Source organism: Mercenaria mercenaria, chromosome 18 (assembly GCF_021730395.1).
Source record: "Mercenaria mercenaria strain notata chromosome 18, MADL_Memer_1, whole genome shotgun sequence".
Taxonomy (NCBI): domain Eukaryota; kingdom Metazoa; phylum Mollusca; class Bivalvia; order Venerida; family Veneridae; genus Mercenaria; species Mercenaria mercenaria.
In genome coordinates, this window is record NC_069378.1 from 20,997,596 (window position 1) to 21,018,775 (window position 21,180).

A 21,180-nucleotide genomic window follows, 5' to 3' on the forward strand; every position below is an offset into this window, starting at 1 on the left:
TATTTGCAAGCTCGAAAGTTGCAGCAAAAAACTTTGTTATCAGTTGCAAATTAAGGCAAGAAAAGGAGCGGTGCGATTGCATTCGTTGTAACCCGCTATCTACGTCCATGATCATACGAACATGCAACATACAATGTACTTATGTACCGCCTTTTTCTTTTATAGTTCCGATATGGTTTTGCCTAAGTTAAAAAAAAGAACAAATATAAAAGGACATTTGAATTTTAGTTCACAATATTTCTTCTTGAGTTCATTGAATTGTTATTTAAAGATAAATCACTTTCAGGGCCGACAAGCAGATAAAGAATTAGCATGTAGTATAACCTTGAGTGGTAATACAGATAGTGTATCATTTATCTTGCACTTTTGACAACGTGCAACGGTATACTATCAATTTGCCAATATAGTAACAAATAAAATGGTATAGTATGGTGGCATATTTCTGCCAATGGATAACTAGGTAGGTATCGCGATACTTGAAAAAAATTATCTTGATAAAGCGTTGAAGGTTCAACAGTCGAAGGTTTCCTTGATACATTATTGGGATAATTTACATTGTCATCTCGATTCCTTCTGCGTAAATGTCCACAGCAGCTGCCATTTATTAGCTGGATAGCTATTTCAATATTTTTCAGAAATTATCATAACATTTTGCACTTTTCTGAAAAGTCTCAATAGTATGGTGGCCGGTAGCGTCCATTTTAAAGCCGCGAGAAATTTTACCGTCAGTTTATAAAATGTCGCGGGCAACTTTCAAATCCGCGAGATTTTATGTCGAAATTGTATAAAATATCGCGGTCAAGAGAAACTTTCGAGTTTTTCTGTCCCACTTCTGTGGTAAAATGTCGCGAATTACGGACGAAACCGCGACATTTTCAGTCTATAAAGTAGATTAAGCCATGCAAACATATTCTTATTTTAGGTAAGTCGATTTTAAACATGTAAGCATCGAGATTTTATGCCGTAAAACGTCTCTTATCAAAAGTCGCGGCTTCTTTAAAAAAAAAAAGTCTCGGATTTCATACCCGCGACATTTTATAAAAATGCGAATGCAAAGCGTGATTCACCCGGAGTAAAACATAGTTACCCTCGACATTTTGTAGAATTTCTACTAAAATTGCAAGAAATGTCGTGGATTTTCTTTCTGTTTCTCGACTTTTTATAGACTGTCGGGGGATAAAATGTAGAGTCAAACAATGGACGCTGCCGGCCACCGGAATCAAATTTTTCCTTGCTGTTTCCAACCATTATTATAAAATATCGCGGTTTATATGTTCCACGCGACATTTTGTACGATTTTTACAGAAAATCTCGCGGACTTGTAAGTTGCCCGCGACATTTTATGCACAGACGATAAAATTTGTCGCGGGTTTAAAATGGCCGCAACCGGCCACCATACAATAGCCTAAGGTTTCCTGGAAATAAGAGCACGATTATCTAGAAAAAAATAGTTCGATCATTTTTTTTTTTTTTTCAGAAAAAAAATGCAGGAAATTTCCAAATACTATCGTGATAGCTACCAAGCTACTTGTGGCAGTTCCGAGAATTGACAGTAAGTTTTTAATTTTACTCCTTTATGTTATATCTGATAACATTAATTGCATATTTATGATAAAATAATTTTGCCATTTTTGTAAGCATCACCCTCACTGGAATGACATTTTTTATAATTATGACATTGATAGATATGGTTTAATAACAAAATCAAATTACCATGTGTTCACTATACTTACATTGTAAAGGGTTTAGGGTCGCATCGGCACATTTTTTGGCCATATGGCGACTTACTTTAATCAGTAACGTATTTTGGAAACATTGTTTCGTATGTATTTCCAAAACACAACAAAAATGGGCTATCACTTGTACATTATTAAAAATGTAAATACTGCTGTACTGTACACTATACCTTTGGAAGCATGGGCCGCAAGCAAGTAAAATAATCCAACCAAGTTTGATTTAATCTGTTCATAAAGGAACAAAACAGAACAGAACAGAACAAACATTTTATTAAGAGCACATCGACATAAACCAATATAAATAATAGCATGATCATGAAAATAATGGCAACAATGGTAATATGACAGTAACATAATGATAATCAAATTGATGAGAATGTTTAAAATTTAAAAGGATTACTTGCATAGAAAATAATACTTCAGTTACATAATTTTATAAACATTTTACACAATCATGTCAAAGGGTCAGTATGCTAAATCCTATATAATTTGTTAATTGTATACTCTATTCGTATTTCTTTATTTCTTACACTGAGTTGCACATTCTTCTTGTCAGATGCTTCTTTTTGAATTGTAAATGTTCATTCTTATTAGATTAATATTTAATTCTTCATTTCTATTTACTAATTCTAATCTGTAAGTTGTTTTGTGTTTATGCTAACTGATTCATCCCATTTGCTCTATACTACGCTATATTCTTAATGACTAAATGATGAAGTCAAAATCTTCAATACTGCTGAAATATGGTGTTCATGCTATCACAAATTACTTTAACCAATAAAAACCTGTCAAATTGTCGAGTAAATATTCTGATCTTTCTGATCGTATGTCAGAGCTGCTGGTGCACCATTCATTATATGTCTTTAGAATGTATAATTTCTACATACAACACAGCGTTCCAACAGGACATTCCAACTAAGCCAAGGCCTATAACGCCGATGGGGGAGTCTTATTTTATTTTCTAGAAGATGTGATTGCTAATGAGACCGTTTCGAAGAACTTCTTATGAATTTGGCATTGCCTTATACATAACGCTGTAATATAAGACTAACTGACTAATAATTAAGATCGGAGCTTTCATCTCCATATGAACATTTTGAATGCAGTCTGTGTAGCCAAGGGCTGGATTACTTCATTCACGATGCTCATGAATGGAACTTTTTTGTACTTTGTACAAGTGCATTAACTCCTTTTGAACTTGATAGGATTCTAAGATTTTCAGAAGTGTACTTATAACTCTGGTTACGGCTAAACTTGCCCCAAAATGACGCCCCCCCCCCCCCCCCCCCCCCACGCACTCCCCACCAAAAATAAATAAATAAATAAATAAAAACAACTTTGTCTAGTTTCCATTGTAATCATAATTTTCCACTGCCATTAGTAGTAATAGTATTTCAACTTCTATACTTTTTGCTTAGTTAATGAAAGTACTAAACATACTTTTCACACTTACTTAGTATCATTTTATCAAACCTCCGAACTTTTCAAAATAGTTTATATACATTAAATTAATGGTACAGTTGAAAAAAAACGTTTGATAGAAACTTTTATTTCCAATTTCCATTGCCAGTTTTTTCAGAATACGTGTGTGCAAAGAATAAGTTCTAGCAGGAGACATAGGGCATCGAAGATTATGATTAAGCAGTGTACTGTACTGGTAAAAGTAGCCACCCAGTTTGAAGAAGTTTTACAGTGTTCCTAAAATATGACAAATTTACAAATAATTTAATAGCATATTAATGTTTTCGCTTGATTGTTAAAAATGTGCACACCATTTACAACACTGATTTTAATTCAAAGCTTGCAGTTTCCACAAATGTAAACGACCAGAGCCACTTTAAACAAACAGTCAAACAGGTCCTATCTTGGCATATGCTTTATAAATTAACCTTTTGACAGAGTTCGAGAACCATGAAGGTGAACTGTATTTGTGTGAAAATGAATTTTTATGGTGCCTCATGCTACTTCTGACTTTTTTAAAACTTGTGCATGTATTTAGCAATTATTGCACCTTTCAAACTTTTCAAAACTTCCCTGTTGTTGTATCAGTCCGATTTAAATCACCTCCCAAAACCCTGCCTTACTAAGATCGTGTACTTCAGTCAAATTGGTTTTATATACATATAGTACAATGATATTAGTATGTGCAATGCAGACTCAGCGTTAAATGTACCTTAGTAAACTATCTATAGTTAGTGGCTGCTATAAATGAAATGTTAACTGCACAAAATATTATTATAGTCAACGTTTAAAGTGTTCATTTCATTTTTTGAAATGGTTTAGGTCTCAGGTGCTTACCATATACGTAATAAGGTTGCCTACACTACATTAAACATGAAACATAATTACCATATAAGCATGTGTGTCTCTGAAGAGTACGGTCATCTGCGATGTGCCTGATGATGTGTTGATTACTTAAAAATGTTAATTTGTCTATAAATAAAGAAAGAATTGATAGTGTTTATCATATTAGAGTGGAAATGACCTGTGATAAGCTAAACTACAGTTTAAAATTTCACATATCACGGCAATGATACCTTGTGTGTTATTAACAGTCAGCCTCTAGATTATCAGGCAGAAAGTTTACATGTAAGTACTGGTTTGTAACACCTAACACAATCAAAATCATAACACATTACAAACTAGATACAAAATAATGCTGATACACTTGCAATCCTGTTTATTTATCTAAACTGCGAGTTTGTCATAGGTAGTCTCCAAGACAGAAACCCTCCAGTTACTCTCTGATCATACAATTCTATCATCCTCCCGAAGTAACTCATCCTGTTAGAATTCCAACAAATGTTTTACATGCATTTTTTCAATACTTGTGGGGCCCTTTCTACAAATTCCTAGCAAAGAAGCTAAACCCATCACAGGTAAGCGCCACAAAAATAAAGTACATTGTACTTACAACTATCAAAAGATTCTATCAAATTAAACGCTAACATAAAGGTTTGAAAAGCCTACAGCGTCCACCCACAGAAGTCAAAAAAAAATATACAGTCTTCCTTAGAGCAAGGAAAAGTAATTCAGGTTGAGCACCCACCTTATTCTCCTGATTTAAGTCCCTTGAAATTTCCCTATGTCCCTTGCTAAAGATAGAGCCCGCAGAGTAACGCTTTGCCATTAGTAGTGTCCTTGGTTCTGCATTTTTCAGTGTCACAACAGTATACCAAGGGGAGACTACCTAGCAGCGTTTAGGGCATAGATGACAAGACTCAAAATGTGTGTTTCTGTGCAGTGACTATGAAGGATTGACGTGAAAATTGTCTTTAACTGTCGATAATTCCTGCAAAATTATAAAAAGATACTTACTTATTCGTGTTGCCCGGTTAATGAAAATCTGTTGTGTTATTTACTTTCTTCTTCGTCCTTCAGTTTCTCACGTTCCTTGATATTGATTCTTCTCAGTATTCCACTCTTTTAAACATGATGGTAGGGGACGTTGCTGTCTTTTGAAATTAAACCTTCCATCATTAGCGGCGAGCTCCGTTTTTTGTTTTAATTCCTGTTTAACTGCCATCGCCCATTCTGCTTGCAACTGTTAGCCGTTTTGTTTTTTTTTTTTGTTTTTTTTTTTGTGTTTTTTTTTTTTGTATTTATTTTAATACTAAATACGTATTAATTAAAATAAATCTTTTCAAGATGTGTGCACAAAAAGACTCGTTTGCATTTATTTTAATATATAATATCGTCGTTGTGTTCACAAAAATAGTGGACTTATTCTAACCCATTTTTGGAGCTTAGAACAAAGAATCGGTCGGTACACTATCGAGTCAGGTGTTCTTATGATTAGTGTTTACGCATGTATCCGACCTACCCTAAATTTTTGGCCCGACCCTAAATGTTTTATGGCATTGGAGAAAAACAACACTCTTTTGCTTTAAACGTGGCCAGTGCTGTTAGAAACAAACTTACTGATACTCTAAAGGCATAATCTCCTTATTTGTGTATTTTGTTTGACACAAAAATAATTTCAGAAAAGTCCCACTTAATTAAAAGATCCCCAAAAAAAAAATACCGACCTAACTACCCTATTTATTTTTTTAGTATGTTGCCGGAAACAAACAATTCGTTACGGCCTAATGGGTCGGAGTAAAAATAGGAAGGGGAGTGGAACTGATAAGGTCGCCTCCAGTAGTTATGACTTCCTGTCATTCCCCTAAGACGCCATTTCTGGTCTTGTCCCTGTAGGTCACTTCTTACGTGATTTTCTATCATTTAACTGAGCCTGCCGGAATTGAAGTTAAGGGGATCTAAAAGGTTGGCGTTGCCGACAGTGTCTTCCTTCCTCAATTACTCCGCCCTGCTCCAAACACATTGCACTATCTTAACAATGCAATTACTTGAAATTTCTGAATGTACAATAATGCATTATGCAGTTGAAAAAGGGGTGTATGTCTGAAAACTAAGGATGGTTTACAAAATGTTAAAACAAATGATATTTTGTACTTTTGTTATCTCTTACTCATCACTTGGGTGTGTCAACATTAAACTAACGATTACACCGTTATTGCTAACTCGACTATTTGGACAGATTTGTATCTAAGGTTAACATGTTGTTTAAGATAAAACTAAAAAAAATAACCTTGAAAGTACAAAAATTCGTTCATGACCTTCGTTTTTGCATGAAGATTGTCATCATATTATTAGGAGAGCGTTTACTAACGTACAAACAAATGATAGCTGATAAGAACCGCCTTAACAAATTGAAAAAAAATATATATAATTTCACCTAAGGATACTTATAGCGGAGTATATTGAAGATACATCAAGCAGTTCAAGAGAAGAAGGCGACAGAATGGTTGTTTCTATTTTTTAACTCTAGCAGCAACAGAATGAAGACAAATTTAATTATTTGAATTTAAGAAAGGCCTAAAATAAGATGTTTTGAAGAAGTTTGGTGAACATCCGTCATGAGAAGGTGTAACTTTTGACCAGTAGTCTTAGAGAACATGTTTAAGTACAACCGTTGAGGCAAGCCTGACCATTCATCTAAACAGCTTGCCTCGGACCCATGCATTAACTGAGCCAAAAACCAGTTTTCATTGATTTGGAGAACTGAATATATCCAAAATTTATTAACATTTGTTTTAAACATTTAGGTAAAAACTCTTATCAGTAACTTGTATTGTTATTCAAACTTCAATTTTTGAACCCATTTACGCTTCATCATTCATGTCGTGGTTGACCACATGGTCTTATGTTGTTATCATCTCAAAAGATTTATGCAGAAGAACGAAGGTCAAAATATAGGACATGAAGAACTATCTAAAAGACAAGATTTTGTACATGTGTTTCAATTCAGTCTACCCTTTATGAACATAAATGATCACAAATGCATTTTTTCGCTGCAGAAGCACATAGACTGCTTAACCAACAGAGCTAACATATGTATTCCTATAGAAAAGCCAAAATCCTGAGCATCTTGATAATGTTTTTCAAGATGACTTAATACGCCTTATCGAATTCCCCGTGCATTGCACTATTTGCATACGATTTATCAATCAATCAGGGAATGTAATCCTTTTCTAAATTCATAATTTAAGTTTATATCGCCTTGTTATTTACTTAGACTAAACACGAAGAACAGAAATAAATGACACGTTAGAATTTGCACGACAATGCGGATGAGATCAACTGAATTTTTAAATGTTTATTTAGGTTTCTTCTTTATCATAAACTTGATTCGTAATGGAATTGTTAGGGAAACATTATGAGCGAAACAAAATATGAGAAAGACATGTCTCTCCAACGTTCTATATAGACACTCCCTATATACAAGAATATATCAAATGAAAAAAATGACGATTGATTACATTTTAAAAATGTTTAGAGACGATAAAATTTGAACAGGTTGACCAAGCTTATCATGTTCCTTTCAAGGTGTAGGTGTGACAAGATTAACTGTTTGTCTAAACGTGCACTTTTTGCACATTAGTGCAAAAGATAATGAAAGTCTTAATATCGTTTGAGATAAATCAAGTTTGAATGATTGATGGGTATCCTATGAAAATATTTGGCAATGCGATATAATCAATTTATCTAAATCATTATGTCTATTTATTTAGTGTAAGATTTCTTGTTGCTAAAATAACGTACTCCCTACTCACACGCACTACATCATGTCTAGATCTACAGTATCAAAACATATTTTATGAAGAGAATGTACAAGGGGTTAACATACTAAATGGTGTAATACAGGTTAATTCATATTGATTTGAAAAATATGTTTAAACTAAAAGTGTATGAATCCATCTTCATAGTCATTTAAAATGTTACATTTTCGTACAAGTATCGTTATGAAATACTGACTGATGAAGGCCAAACATATAAGTTCATCTTCCGGAGAAAGTGGATTTTTAACATCGCTATACTCGTTTAAACAATTATGGATAGGCATGCCTTTGGACTAGCAAGCCTTTGGACTGCTAACCCTTCTGACCATCGGGCTGTAACCATTTAAAGAAGTGGATGATACATTGAAGGTTACTGAATTCTCAACTCTGGAAATGATTTATGTATTTTGTTTGTTTCAAATACTATAAACCATGTTTACTGCTTTTAGATACGTTTGACTTCTAAAACTATTAACATTTTTTACTGCTTTTAGATATTTTTAGTTCTAAACCTTTTAACCGTTTTTATTGCTTTTAGATACTTTTGATTTCTATAACTATTAACCATTTTACTTCTTTTAAATACTTTTGATTTCTAAAACTTCCTTCTTATACATTTATGTTTATGTCTTTAGCTGATGGTATTTGTAGCTGCATATATATATAAAAGTTAAAAATAAATAGGTTTTATAAATTTATGCCGACGTTTTTGATGCAAGATATGACGTTCTTGTACGGATATCCCAAATCTCGGGAAAATACTGGCAGGGCTTTCCTATACTTTTCACAAATTTTACAATTGTATTTATGAATAATGTAGTAAAGTATTGTAATTGTGTATGCATAAAAAGTTTGTGTTTATGCCAACGTTGCTACATGCACCCAAACTGTACTCAGATGACGCCATTCGAGGGTAATTTTATCAAAGGAAAAGCACAGTACATATGGACGTATTTAAAGGTCAAAGTACTTATCAACTGCAGTGTAGAAGCTGAAACTTGGTATGTTGTTGTAACGTCATTCAAATTTCTGTACGTACTAGTGCACTTAAAGTTACAATATGTGACTTTCTCAGTACGATTTTACAATGTCATATCTGATATAAAAATCTGATTGGCTTTAGATTTGATCATGTATTAAATAGAGCTCCAAAATGTGTTGAGGTACGTACTTCATTATATCATTTTAGCTCAGCTGAACTTCATTACTTTGTTTAGGGTGAACTATTAGAGTAGGCGGATAGTTTGTCATCCTGCATCAACATTTTGCTTAAACATCTCCTCTAAACCTACTAGTCAGAAACATCCTGGCATGGATCAAGTTGGTACAAATGGTTCAGCTTGCTCCCTTTTAGGGGCTGCCGGAGCTAAAAATAGAAGAAAATATAAGCAGCCTCTTCTCATGAATCGCTTGATGGATTTCTTCATCAAACTTCGTCTGCAGCACCGTTATAAGGTCCTCTCCAAATATTTTTCAATTTGGGGGGGGGGGGGGGGGGGGGGGCAGTCGGCCACTTTTAGGGGTCACCTACCTTTACCTTTTATATTTTTCTCTTGAACTAATTGACGGGTCATCAAAATTTGTCCTCTCTCAATATTTTTCAAATGAGGGCCATTGTCTCTCTTAGGAGCTTAAAATACAAATGCATGCCTTCGAACAATTTCGTCTCATCAACCACAGTATGGATCTCCGTCACACTTGGTTTATGGTATCATTATAAGGTGTTCTCCCAATTTTTTCAAATGGGGACAGTCTGTCCATTTTATTTGTCATTAGAGCTAAAATAGAAAAACATTTAAACAACTTCTTGTTATGAACCCCTTGATGGATCTTCATCAAACTTTGTCTTTGGAATTATTATGAGGTCCTCTCCCAATTTTATTCAATGGGGGCACTTGGCCGCATAAAGGGGTTACCAAACAAAAAATATTTTTTATCTTTAAATAACTTTAAAATGAACTGCTTAAGGGATGTTGGCCAAATTGCTCATACGAAAGATCTAAAGCTCACGGTCTTCCTTAGATGAGCAACTTAGGCCCAGATAGGCCTCTTGTTACAAAATGAAAGTCTTGAAGCGTGTGCTTTGAATTAAATAGGGTATAGCTGTGACCGAAATATATTGTCGTCAAGTGAATACCAAGTAAAATATTTTAATGAGTGAACAGAAAATATTTTTATCTTGCATGTCAAACAGATTTTCCTTTTATTTTACCCATTTTAACTTGAGCTACCAATGAAAATTCTTTATTTAAAATAAGGCTGATTTTAAAAGGAAGTGTCATTACAAATGTATTTTGAAAATGTATTTTCTCATTTTCTTGTTAACTCATCTTGCACCTTCCTATATGAGCTATTAAAAGGTTTTACAATACAAAAGCATAACATCATGTATAATTTTTCATTTCAGTTTTTCCTCAGCTGTTACATACTCAGATGGATGATTTCAATGATGCAGCATTGCTTGATAAGTTTGAACAGGCTAAATATATCTATAGGTAAGTAATAGTATATTGTCTTTTAGTCTGGCTACCGACTAGATAATCTTTTTCTTTCTTTTTTCAGAAAAAATAATTCTGTTATATATTCTGACTTCATCAGTCTTGGCTCTGATTATATATTATCGTGTGTTTTGAGAAGAAAATGGACAAAATTATACAATCTTTGAATAACCTCAAGAGTTATCTCCTGTGAAAAAAAAAAACACGGGGTCTGAACACAGACTAATTATCTTTGTGTTCATTTTATGCCTACACTGTCGAGGACCCGCAAAGTATATCGTGCTTAAACTGTTATCATTCGGTAACACTTTCTTGTGTTCTCAATTCCTACAGTTTCGTTTAATTTAAATGAAACTTGGTATACATGTACATTATCAGCATAAATGAGACTTGTACATATTAATGTGACTATCTTGTGGGATTTCATTCTTAAGTTATGACATTTTTATACTTTGAAATGTTACAACTTACATTTCTCATTTGTATATTCAACTCCTCCTACAGTTTACATGATCAGCATACAGCATAATTTTAATAACTTCCCTTATCAAATGCTATAGTAAAACAATTGCAAGTCTCTCTCTCTCTCTCTCTCTCTCTCTCTCTCTCTCTCATATGTATATAGTGAGTTGCAAGGAGTTAATGATTTAACAGTCCAATTAAAACACTATTTTAAGTCGTGGGAACTAAATGTTTTAAAGTCTGGTGCCACTAAATGTTTAGGTCAGGGGGGATTAAATGTTTTAGGTTGGGGGAGCTAGACGTTTAAGGTAAGATGCCACGAAATCTGCTGTGAGGCATCAAATGATTTAACGTCAGAGCGAAGGTTCAAAGGTAAAAGGTGCCAACACTGTTTTTTATTAGAAATGACATTTTTGTGAGTTTTCAAATACTCTATATGTCTGGAATATGTGGTGAAATTTCCGTGTTTAAATCAGTCCTTATTTGGGGGAAAAATAGAAAAAATAAATTGAGCTCACTTTATTTAGAGCAATTTGTTACAAGTAAAAGGTTTAAAATGTACTTGGTACCGTCATATCAACAACATTTCAACCGTTTTCGTTGGGAAAGGGTGCCATCTTTAGTTGGAACATTTTATCAGTGAAAATGCGGTTTGAAGTAACTACATTGGGGGAATTAAATGATTTTAAGTAAGAGACTATTAAATGTTTAGTTCAGGAGGAATTGGATGTTTATAGTCAAGGGGAACTTAAAATCAGAATTTAGCCTACTTTCTGACAAAAATTTAAATTTTGTACACAATATGCAAATGATATACTAAGTTTTTTCTTAAAGATGTACGAGCGTTCTTTTTCAGGATATCCACCATCTTAAAAAAAAATCTTTGAAACATTCTTTTTAGCAAAATTTTTACCAAAAATAAGTACTAAATCTTCAAAATACGGCTAAGAATGTACCATTTAACCAAACAGATTCATCTTGTTGCGAAAGAAAAATGCCACCCTTATCTTTTTGGCCTTAAGGTTATAACACACTAAATAGTTGTTGTTCTTTATTCTATATAAAATCGACCTAATTCCAATGACCGCAGCACACATCAGGACTCATTTTAAATGTCTGTAACCTACATATTTTCTTGAAGAATATTGTCAGTACTATACAAACTGCAAAATCAGCTGAAAAACGAGACCCCAAATTATACTAGTGGTATATGATCTAAGTTTCCATGAAAAATGTTGTAATATTGTTATTTCATTATTATAATGCTACCTACATTTCAAGCATAGATCTGTCATGTAATGTAAGCAAACAAATTGCAAAGAAAATAAGGAAAATAGCTCTACAGAGCAAAAAATCTGAGGACTATTTGTATCCGCCATTATGCGACTACCATTTGTTTCGCGCCATTTTTCTTTTTAGTGTCTGTATGCCTTAATTTGATGTAAGATGCACAATGGTGTAGAGGTCGGTAATTTCAAATATCTAATTAGGTAGATCAGGTTTGGTTCTCGTATTTTTCTGACTTATATATATAGTGATAAGCTACAATTGAAATATTGTTTTTCTTCCCATTTGAAGCATTTCTGTTTGTCATTGAAGCGGCAAAATATTTTTTTAAATCTTAACATCAGAATTGTTTTGTAGGTTTAAATACGTTTTTTTTTTTCTTTGAAAAAAAAAAAGCGTGGGGTAATTATACATGTAAAAATGAAAGAGATTGGTTAGTGACATTTATAATTATATAATACTGATATCACCGCGTGTATTCATAGTATCCTGTAAGACCTCAAATCCCTATAACATTATGTGGAATATTATATGTTTCATAAAGTATCCCATTTTTTTTCAATTTTAATTTATTTCAGAAATGCTTAAACAGTGGGCGAAGAAAATGCCCAATAAAATGAAAACGAGTGCATTGACATGAGCTTTTAGAACTGCTGATATTTGTCTTTGAAACTACTGTACTTCAAGCTCACAGAATATGAAAAAAGTCTTAATTATAGAAGAAAAAAGATCCTTTATCCTTAAAATGGTGTTATTATTCAATTCTGATCAGAAAATACCAGCTTTAATAATGTATAACCTGTTTTTTTCAGCGTTTCCTGCCTTTCACTTCTTGAGAGACTACCCTTGTCTTGAAGGTCAGTCTTTAGGGTTGATTGTAATGCAACGAAACCAGTATGGACTACTTTCGAGTGGGCATGTTTAGAGCTGTATTGTCAGTCAGTATAAAACAACAGGCGATAGGTCATAAATTTATGCGCCGCAGTTGGTCGCACATTTGCCGCAGGACCGCAGATGTCCAACACGTCGCGAAATAGAGATGTCATCTGGATCGAAAAACCAAGCGTCTACATGCGTTACTAATCATGTTATGAATTGTTTACATTCCCAACACAACTTCGCCGGGAAATTTCAATATAGTTCACAGAAATGCAGCTAATAATTTTAATTTTCGCTACATGTTTTCTCGTTGCTGTATATGGTAAGTAAAAGGTCGCATTTTTAACGCAAAATAAGGAGAGATCAACTTTTACTTGGATAAGTAAAAACGAGCAGTGTAGAGCACAGACACATGCCCTGGGGTCTGGAACCCCCCCCCCCCCCTGGAACCCCCAACCCCTCCAGCCCAAACTACTACGCGCCTGTGTATATTTTTATCATCATCATCGTATATCCAGACCCAAACTGTAATCACACAAGCAATGTTAAACTTATTTGAACTAATTTGAAAATAGATAATCTCTCACTAAGCTTAAAAATACACAAGATATAAATGTTCGCCAGAAATATTTCGCACACCCACCTTGAAAAATCATAGAATGTTTGGGTTTAAGTTTTTGATAAAGTCAAATATCTCAGTTACTATCAAAGCTTTTGACTTGAAACTTAAAATTGTTATTTACTATCAAAGTCTACACCAGGAGAAACAATCCCCATAACTCTGTTTGAATTTAGACAGAGTTATGCCCCTTTTTAACTTAGAATTTTTTGGTTGAAGTTTTATATAATGTCCAATATCTCTGTTACTTTCAAAGCTTTTGACTTGAAACTTAAAATAGTTATTTACTATCAAAGTCTACACTATAAGAAACAATCCATATAACTCTGGTTTGAATTTTGACAGAGTTATGCCCCTTTTACTGACAAAGCTCTAATTCAGAGTCAAGCACTGAGAAAAGTCGAGCATGCTGTCCTACTAGTCGAACTAATCCGACGTATACCATTGTTTTATATTGTGACGGTCAAACTGTAAGCGGTGGCTGCAAAAGTCAGAAATTAAAAAGCAGCCACTCAGTGACAGTAAGCTTGTCTAGCTGTCCTACGGACAGCTCTTGTTTATTGATACGAATATATATCGCATCGATCATTCCAGCAAGCTACTGTACACAGCCCTATATACTGTTCATCACTGAACTGTTTTGAAGTACTGCTGAGGGAAGTGCCATGAAAATTATTTTATCATAATTTTCTATGTATAATTATTTTATTTTTGGTTTAAATGAAATGCAGGTTAGAAAGACATTTGAAACATTTGAGATTCTTTAACAGTATGATGAACTGTATATAAATATACAATAACTCTTGTGCTTGACAGTTTTGGTTATATGATGATGTTAGTGACTTTAGATAAAGTCTTTGGAAGTTGCATTTATAACTGTATAGCTTGACCCCCTAAAAGCTGATCTTGACTCTTGAGAATCTGATTTTGACCTTTGAAAATTTAGGCTGAAGGGTCAATGACTCTTGAGTTTCAGAACCTACCGAAAGTCCCTTGCAAGACACACTGAGTTGCCTGATCACGTCCGGTGTCTGCAGGCTCTGGCCCTGAGGAAAGACTTGTCCATAGACCTTATTCTATTATAAACAGGATAACCGACAAGGCAGTTTGTTTAACTGTACTTGAATGTTTTGTCAGTGTTTTCCAGTTGCAGAATTTTCTTCGTTGAGATGGGACCCATACATTTGAAAGTTATGAGTCACCAGGTCTAATTTTTTTTCTCCAAAATTATCACTGAGCCACCGTGTTGACTCTGCACTGTGGTTTGACTGTTATTTCTTCTGTTTGAAATTCTTTACATATAAAGTCAACAAAAAACCCACAACTTTACATTTAAATGCTTCTTTAAAAAAATATTCATAATTTGCCGATGATAATAAAAAAAAGACAAGGTAGTTCTCACAACAATTTTTCAAACAACAGGAGTGGATTGAACCCAATAGCAATGAAAACGCCTGCGCATGCCAGGACCCCGCTCTTTCTATCAGTTTCATGGATTTTGTTTTTTTTCAGTGTCAAGCCAGGTTCAAACCACTTCCGTAGACCAGTTGAAAAAATTGCATGAGAACTACCTTGTCTTTTTTATTAACATCGGCAAATTCTGAATATTTCAAAGAAACATTTAAATCGAAAGTTGTGGGTTATTTGGTGACTATATACTGTAAAGAATTTCAGTTAGGAGAAAGAACAGTCAAATCCTGGCAGGTAGTCAACATGGCAGCTATGTGTCCAGCGGTAGAGTACCTGTGGAGCAGACCTTTGTCCAGTCTGATTCTATAAAGATACCTCTAGACAAACCTATCGAGGGTTGTCTAGGGGATGTGGACCTCTTTTTTTTCCAGGTATTATGGAATTATTTTAATTTTGTTGAAATGAAATATAGAATAAGATTTAATCAATGTTAACCTTAAACTTCAGTCAAACTGTTTGACAGATACCAGCATTTACCCGATTGTTTTTTTCTTTCTTTAAAAAATGTGTTTGAGCGACTGACACCTTACCACTTGGCACAAGACCACCATTGGTGACAAATATGGGCCAGGATGGCATTATAAGAATAACTGTCTGCCCTAGCAAATATTATGTTGTGTCTCCATCTTTGTAGATATTAGAGAACAAATTGTAATAAGTAAGTGAGTTTGTTTAATATGCTGTAGAACTTGATGAAAATATATAAGTAAGAACTTTACTTAGCAGCTGGATATTTTAGATAAATATTTAAAAAAGTAGAGCTACTTGAATAAGTCAGGGTTACATTTCTCCTTTCTGTGAACATTGTTTTAAATTCGCTTTTAATATTATCTATATTTATCTAGGTCTTTTGCTTATTATTTTGAAAAACAGTTTTAGACAAATGTGCCAGACTCATTTTTTATTACATTTAACCTTTAGCAGGCTGATTGTGGTCTGCTCAGTCAACACATTTTCAGTGAACACCCCTTTGAATAATAAGTGGTACTGCCCAATCTGAATGATGGACCAGTCCATTTTAGAAATTTAGCAGGGTAAAGGTTAATACCGTACATTTTTTTTACTTTTCAGGGAGACTGGATGATAAATTCCACAACTATGACATTGTGAAGGATGTCCAAGTACATACATTATCAAAAAGAGAAGTTGCTGACAGTCTTCACACTAAACGTTTAAGTTTGACCGCATTTGGACAGTAAGTAAACAATTTCATTCACACAGTGATTGATAGTAAGTGGTATATTTGTTTGAATGTTATGTTTGTTTTTTGTTGGGTTTAGAATACACCAACACAATAGGTGACTTTTCCAGCTCTTGATGGTGGAGGAAGACCAAAGGTGCCCTTCCGAGCGTTGTTTCATGCATGGGTGGGAACTTGTATTAGAAGACCGCCTTAGTAACCTAGTAATAGATCACCCACTTAGAGTGCAGGAGGTCGTGGGTTCAATCCCTGGCCACGTCATACCAAAGATGTAAAAAATGCTACAAGTAGCTTCCTCGCTTGGCGCTCAGCATGATGAGGATAGTGCTGAGACGGTCTTCTAATACAGGTTCCCACCCATGGTCAGCCAGGTGTTAGTATAGCGTGAATGGGTGGAGTATCATATCATGTGTCTACAGCGTGATACTGTAAACCTAGAATTGTTTTCGCGCTTTTTAAAAATTAGTGCCTTTCGCGGGTAGTAAATTTCCGTGAAATTAAATAGCCGCGAAAAACTGTGATCAAACAAAAACGCGAAAGATTCAAGCTTCAGCTTATATAGATCATTATAAAATGGTTCTGTGCTGGATATTAATAATTCATATTCTAGTACCATAATTGTATAACATGAGTGCACACATCCACATTATTTCAATTGATTTACAATTTATTTATGAAGCAACATCATTTTCAATATCGATCTGTCAGGCAAACAGGGGATAAAAACCAAAACAATTTGGATCTATCGAACGACATATACATGCAATTTGCAGTCGGCAGCCAGTACGATATATTATTTGGCACAGTATTTCATATACTAATTGTTTTATAACTATAATCAGTGGGATCTCATATCTTTGATTTAAAAAAAGCTTACCTGTACAACTATTAAATGTTTATTCCTATACATGCTTATTCATAAAATAAAGCTTTGTTGCATGTAATCCAGATTTTTTAAAATACGCAAAATGTCTTTTTTTAACCACTGCAATGAAAATTATATGTGATAAAATTACAGTGTACTTTATAAAAAATATTTTTCGCAGGAACTTCACTTTGGAGTTAAAGCCCAGTCTTGACCTGTTCAGCCGTGACTTTTCAGTCACAATCATCCACAGTGACAATTCTAAGGAGGTTCTCCGAGGGTTTGATAAAAGCAATTTCCTATCAGGACATGTTGTTGGTAACTATTTTTCCTTATAAAGGTTCTTGTTCCTACTATAACGTGATATTAAATAAATTTGTCTCTGAAAAGGGGCTTTTGGAGATGTTATTGTGTATAATTTAAGTTAGGAAAAGTATAGAGAAGATAGCAAAGAGTCCCTGCTCGGATTGACAACTATTGCTTTATTTTTATGTTCCCCAAAACAGAGCCGCCAGTTCTTGCCCGAAAAATTTCTAAGCAACCACTTCTTGGAATTTAGCAAAATTTCATAGGGGATCTTACTATCAAGGAGATGCACATATTATCTTCCTCTTTAAGGCAAATGATTTTTCACTGAGTTATTTCCCTTTGATTATTCAACATAGATATACTATAGTACCATTTCTTGTCCAGAGTATTCTTCAGCAACCAATAGATGGAATTCATGTAAACATCATTCACTCTCAAGAGGAGATGTGCATATTGTTATCGTGTTCCTGTACATTGATTTATCACTGAGTTATTGCCCTTTGTTTTTGAACATTAATATACTATAGCACCATTTCTTGTCTGTAATTTTCCTCAGTAACCCTTGGCAGGAATTCCATGAACCTTCAGAGGAAGCTTCACTCTCCAGAGGAGATGTGCATATATCATCTTCATGTTCCAGTTGGATGATTTTCATTGAGTTATTGCCCTTTGGTTATTCAACATTAGTATACTATAGTACCATTTTTTGTCCAGAGTATTTCTCAGCAACCATGGCTGATATACAGCAAAATTTCATAGGAAGCTTTGCTTCCATGAGAAGATACATATATCTTGTGCACACTTCTAAGCAACTTCTTGCTGGAGTTCTAAGAAACTTCTTTGGAAGCTTCGCTACTTAGACAAGGTATTTGGCAAGTAGATGAATTCCACTTTTGTTCTTTAAGTATACAGTAATCATATTTTAGGAATATCCATCAGTTTAACCATTATTTTCTTGTAATTTAACAGTTACAGGTTTTTATGATACTGTAAAAGCAGAAATTTTTGCGAGGGTTTAATTTTTGCAATATTTGCTAGGTCCTACATCTCGCGAAAATTAATCCTTGCGTAAATATTCACCATTAGTATAATTCAGATTCAAGAAGCATACCATTTTTACAATGTCGTGAATATTAAACCTAGCAAATATACTCAAAATTTCAAATTTGCGTAATTATGACCCAGCAAAAATATGTGCTTTCACAGTAAATATGTACAAATGTTTCGTATAGTTGTATTAATTATGCTAGTACAGTTTTGACATTAAGTTGGCTCTGGAGTCAGAATTGTTCATTGCTATTGCTATACATGTGTGTCACAAATGACTATTCTGAGTGTAAAACGCATGACTTTTCTTGACAGCTAAACTTTATATATATATAAAGAATGTTATTTTGTGCTCTTCTCATTTGAAAATCTGAAAGACTGATATTGAAGTGATTTTTTATCTACAGGTGAAACAAGATCTCGGGCAGCAGTCCACATTGATGAGAATGATGTAGTTACAGGGGTTTTCACCTCAAACGGGGAGGAGTTTACACTGGAAGTAAGTTTATACTAAGTTATTTAAGCTTGATTGTGATTAAAAGCTTCAAGCTTACTTGAACTATTCTCAAGTCTGGTTCCTGTAAAAACCAGCACTGGTGTCATATGAGAAGGTGAGGTCATGACACCTGTGGGGCTCGAACCCATGACTCCAAGGTGGATCAACCAGCACTTTCCCCACAAGACCACCACTGGCACTGTAAATACTTCTTTTCCTGAGGAGCAGATTTCTAAATACAAACTCGGATGTAAATTACAGCTCTTTCTAGACCTTTTTCAAACTTGTGTGGAAGAATTCTAAGATTTCTCTTACTGAAAATACATCTCCTCTTAAATCACTGTAAAGCTTCACAATGGTTAGTATGAAACGCAGTTGCACATTTCTTGCCATGCTATTTTCTTTGATGGAGTTACAGTCAAACCTGTCTATAAAGACCACCCTTGGGAGAGCCAAAATGTGGTCTTTATTGGGAGGTGGTATTTATTCACAGGTGAAAATACACTGTAAATGTTAAAAATGGGAAACAAAACATGTGGTCTTTAGAGCCAGGTGGTCTCTGTTCAGAGGTGGACTTTAACACTAGGTTTGACTGTATTGCCAATTGAAGAATTTTGAATTATGAAACCTCGTCAGCACATCTACTAAATTGCTAGTTTGATAGTAATGAAACTTAACTGCAGAGATCGGTACAAAATGCATGTTGACTTTTCTTTGAGGTATTGGTTGGATTTGGATGAAACAATGACAGTCACTGAAAATTATAAATACTTATTCATAAAACAAAACTCTTTGATTTTCAGTATACCTTTCTCTGTTCGCAGTGAAATTTACTTCAACATTTCTCTTTTCCTGAAAAAAAACAATGTGTCTTTCATAGATTAAATGCATGGAGAAACATCTGTTAGTTTTTCACCCTTCTGGTTATTCTTGAACTTATTTTGCAGCCTCTGATAAACCATTTAGAGGAAGAGGATGAATTCCATTCAGACTCCACCATGATAGCCTACAGACGAACAGACATCAAATCTGATAGGTAAGAGGGATAAAAAATTACGAAAAAAAGTCAAAATTGGCATAAGAATTTTTTCAAACTGTAATTTTTATGTGGCAGAGAGAATGAATCACAGTACTACTGTGAAATCATTTAAATTCGCTGGCATAAAATTTCGCGCAAACGTGAAAAAGGACTGTTTCGCGTGGGCATTAATTCACGCATTTTCAATTTATAGATGAAAAAATAAAATTAATAAATGATATTAGCGCGGTCTTAAATTCGCGCATCGGTTCTAGCGTGAAATACGCGAAAATTCGTCCTACGCGAATAAAAATGATTTCACAGTGCTTGATTTATAATTATGACTAGATAAAAGAAGGATGAAAGCAAGAAGTATGACTTTTAGAAAGTATCTAAACAATGAACTATGGTAAATCTGACTGTAAAACACAAGAGGGCATTGTTTAATTTCTGATTCTGCCTTTGCGACCAGTGCAGACCAAGATTAGCCTACACATCCGATCGGTGTAGGCTAATCATGGTCTGCAGTGTTCGCTATTCAGTCAGTAAATTTTCAGTGAACACCCTTTCGAATATTAAATGGTATTGCCCAAATTGAATGATAGACTAGTCCATTCTAGAAATTTAGCAGAGTAAAGGTTATAAATGCTTAGTAGAATATGATGGTACAAAGGATGTTGAACTTCTTCCATCCGAGCAGTAATAAACTGGTCAATGTCCATTGAACAGTCTGTGCATCCACCCTGCCCTTAACAGACCAATCAAACCATACTAGAATGGGGCAATGATTTTACTTTTAACTCTATAAAAGATGGCAACATGAGCATGCTCCAAAGAATTTGCTCACACTGCAGTATGGTAGTTAAAAATGATATATAAAGCATATCTGAAAGGTCTGAATAAATTAAAAAGACTTCTGCTATATATTGTTTAGATTCTGGTATGCTTTTTATGTAAAATAGAAATAAAGAGTGTCATTATTTCTTGGCCGCTACAGGTATGTCAGTGTTGAATTTAACATGTGTTGTTAGAAGCAAACATGATCTTTTTTATTGAAATCATTGACATTGTTAATCATTTGAGCCGTGCCATGAGAAAACCAACATAGTGGCTTTGCGACCAGCATGGATCCAGACCAGCCTGCGCATCCGCGCAGTCTGGTCAGGATCCA

The 21,180-nt window shown here is 34.3% G+C and overlaps 1 protein-coding gene across 1 annotated transcript in view; it reads left to right on the forward strand.

Moving 5' to 3' along the window:
- The first annotated feature begins 13,085 nt into the window (after positions 1-13,085).
- Positions 13,086-21,180, forward strand: part of LOC123538949 (ADAM 17-like protease) — a 47,992-nt gene continuing 39,897 nt past the window's right edge. Inside the window, exons 1-5 of the mRNA XM_053529696.1 lie at positions 13,086-13,306; positions 16,145-16,268; positions 17,321-17,457; positions 18,903-18,994; positions 19,939-20,027. Of these exons, the coding sequence (XP_053385671.1) occupies positions 13,255-13,306; positions 16,145-16,268; positions 17,321-17,457; positions 18,903-18,994; positions 19,939-20,027 (494 nt within the window). The 5' untranslated portion in view covers positions 13,086-13,254. The remainder of the gene's footprint in view (positions 13,307-16,144; positions 16,269-17,320; positions 17,458-18,902; positions 18,995-19,938; positions 20,028-21,180) is intronic.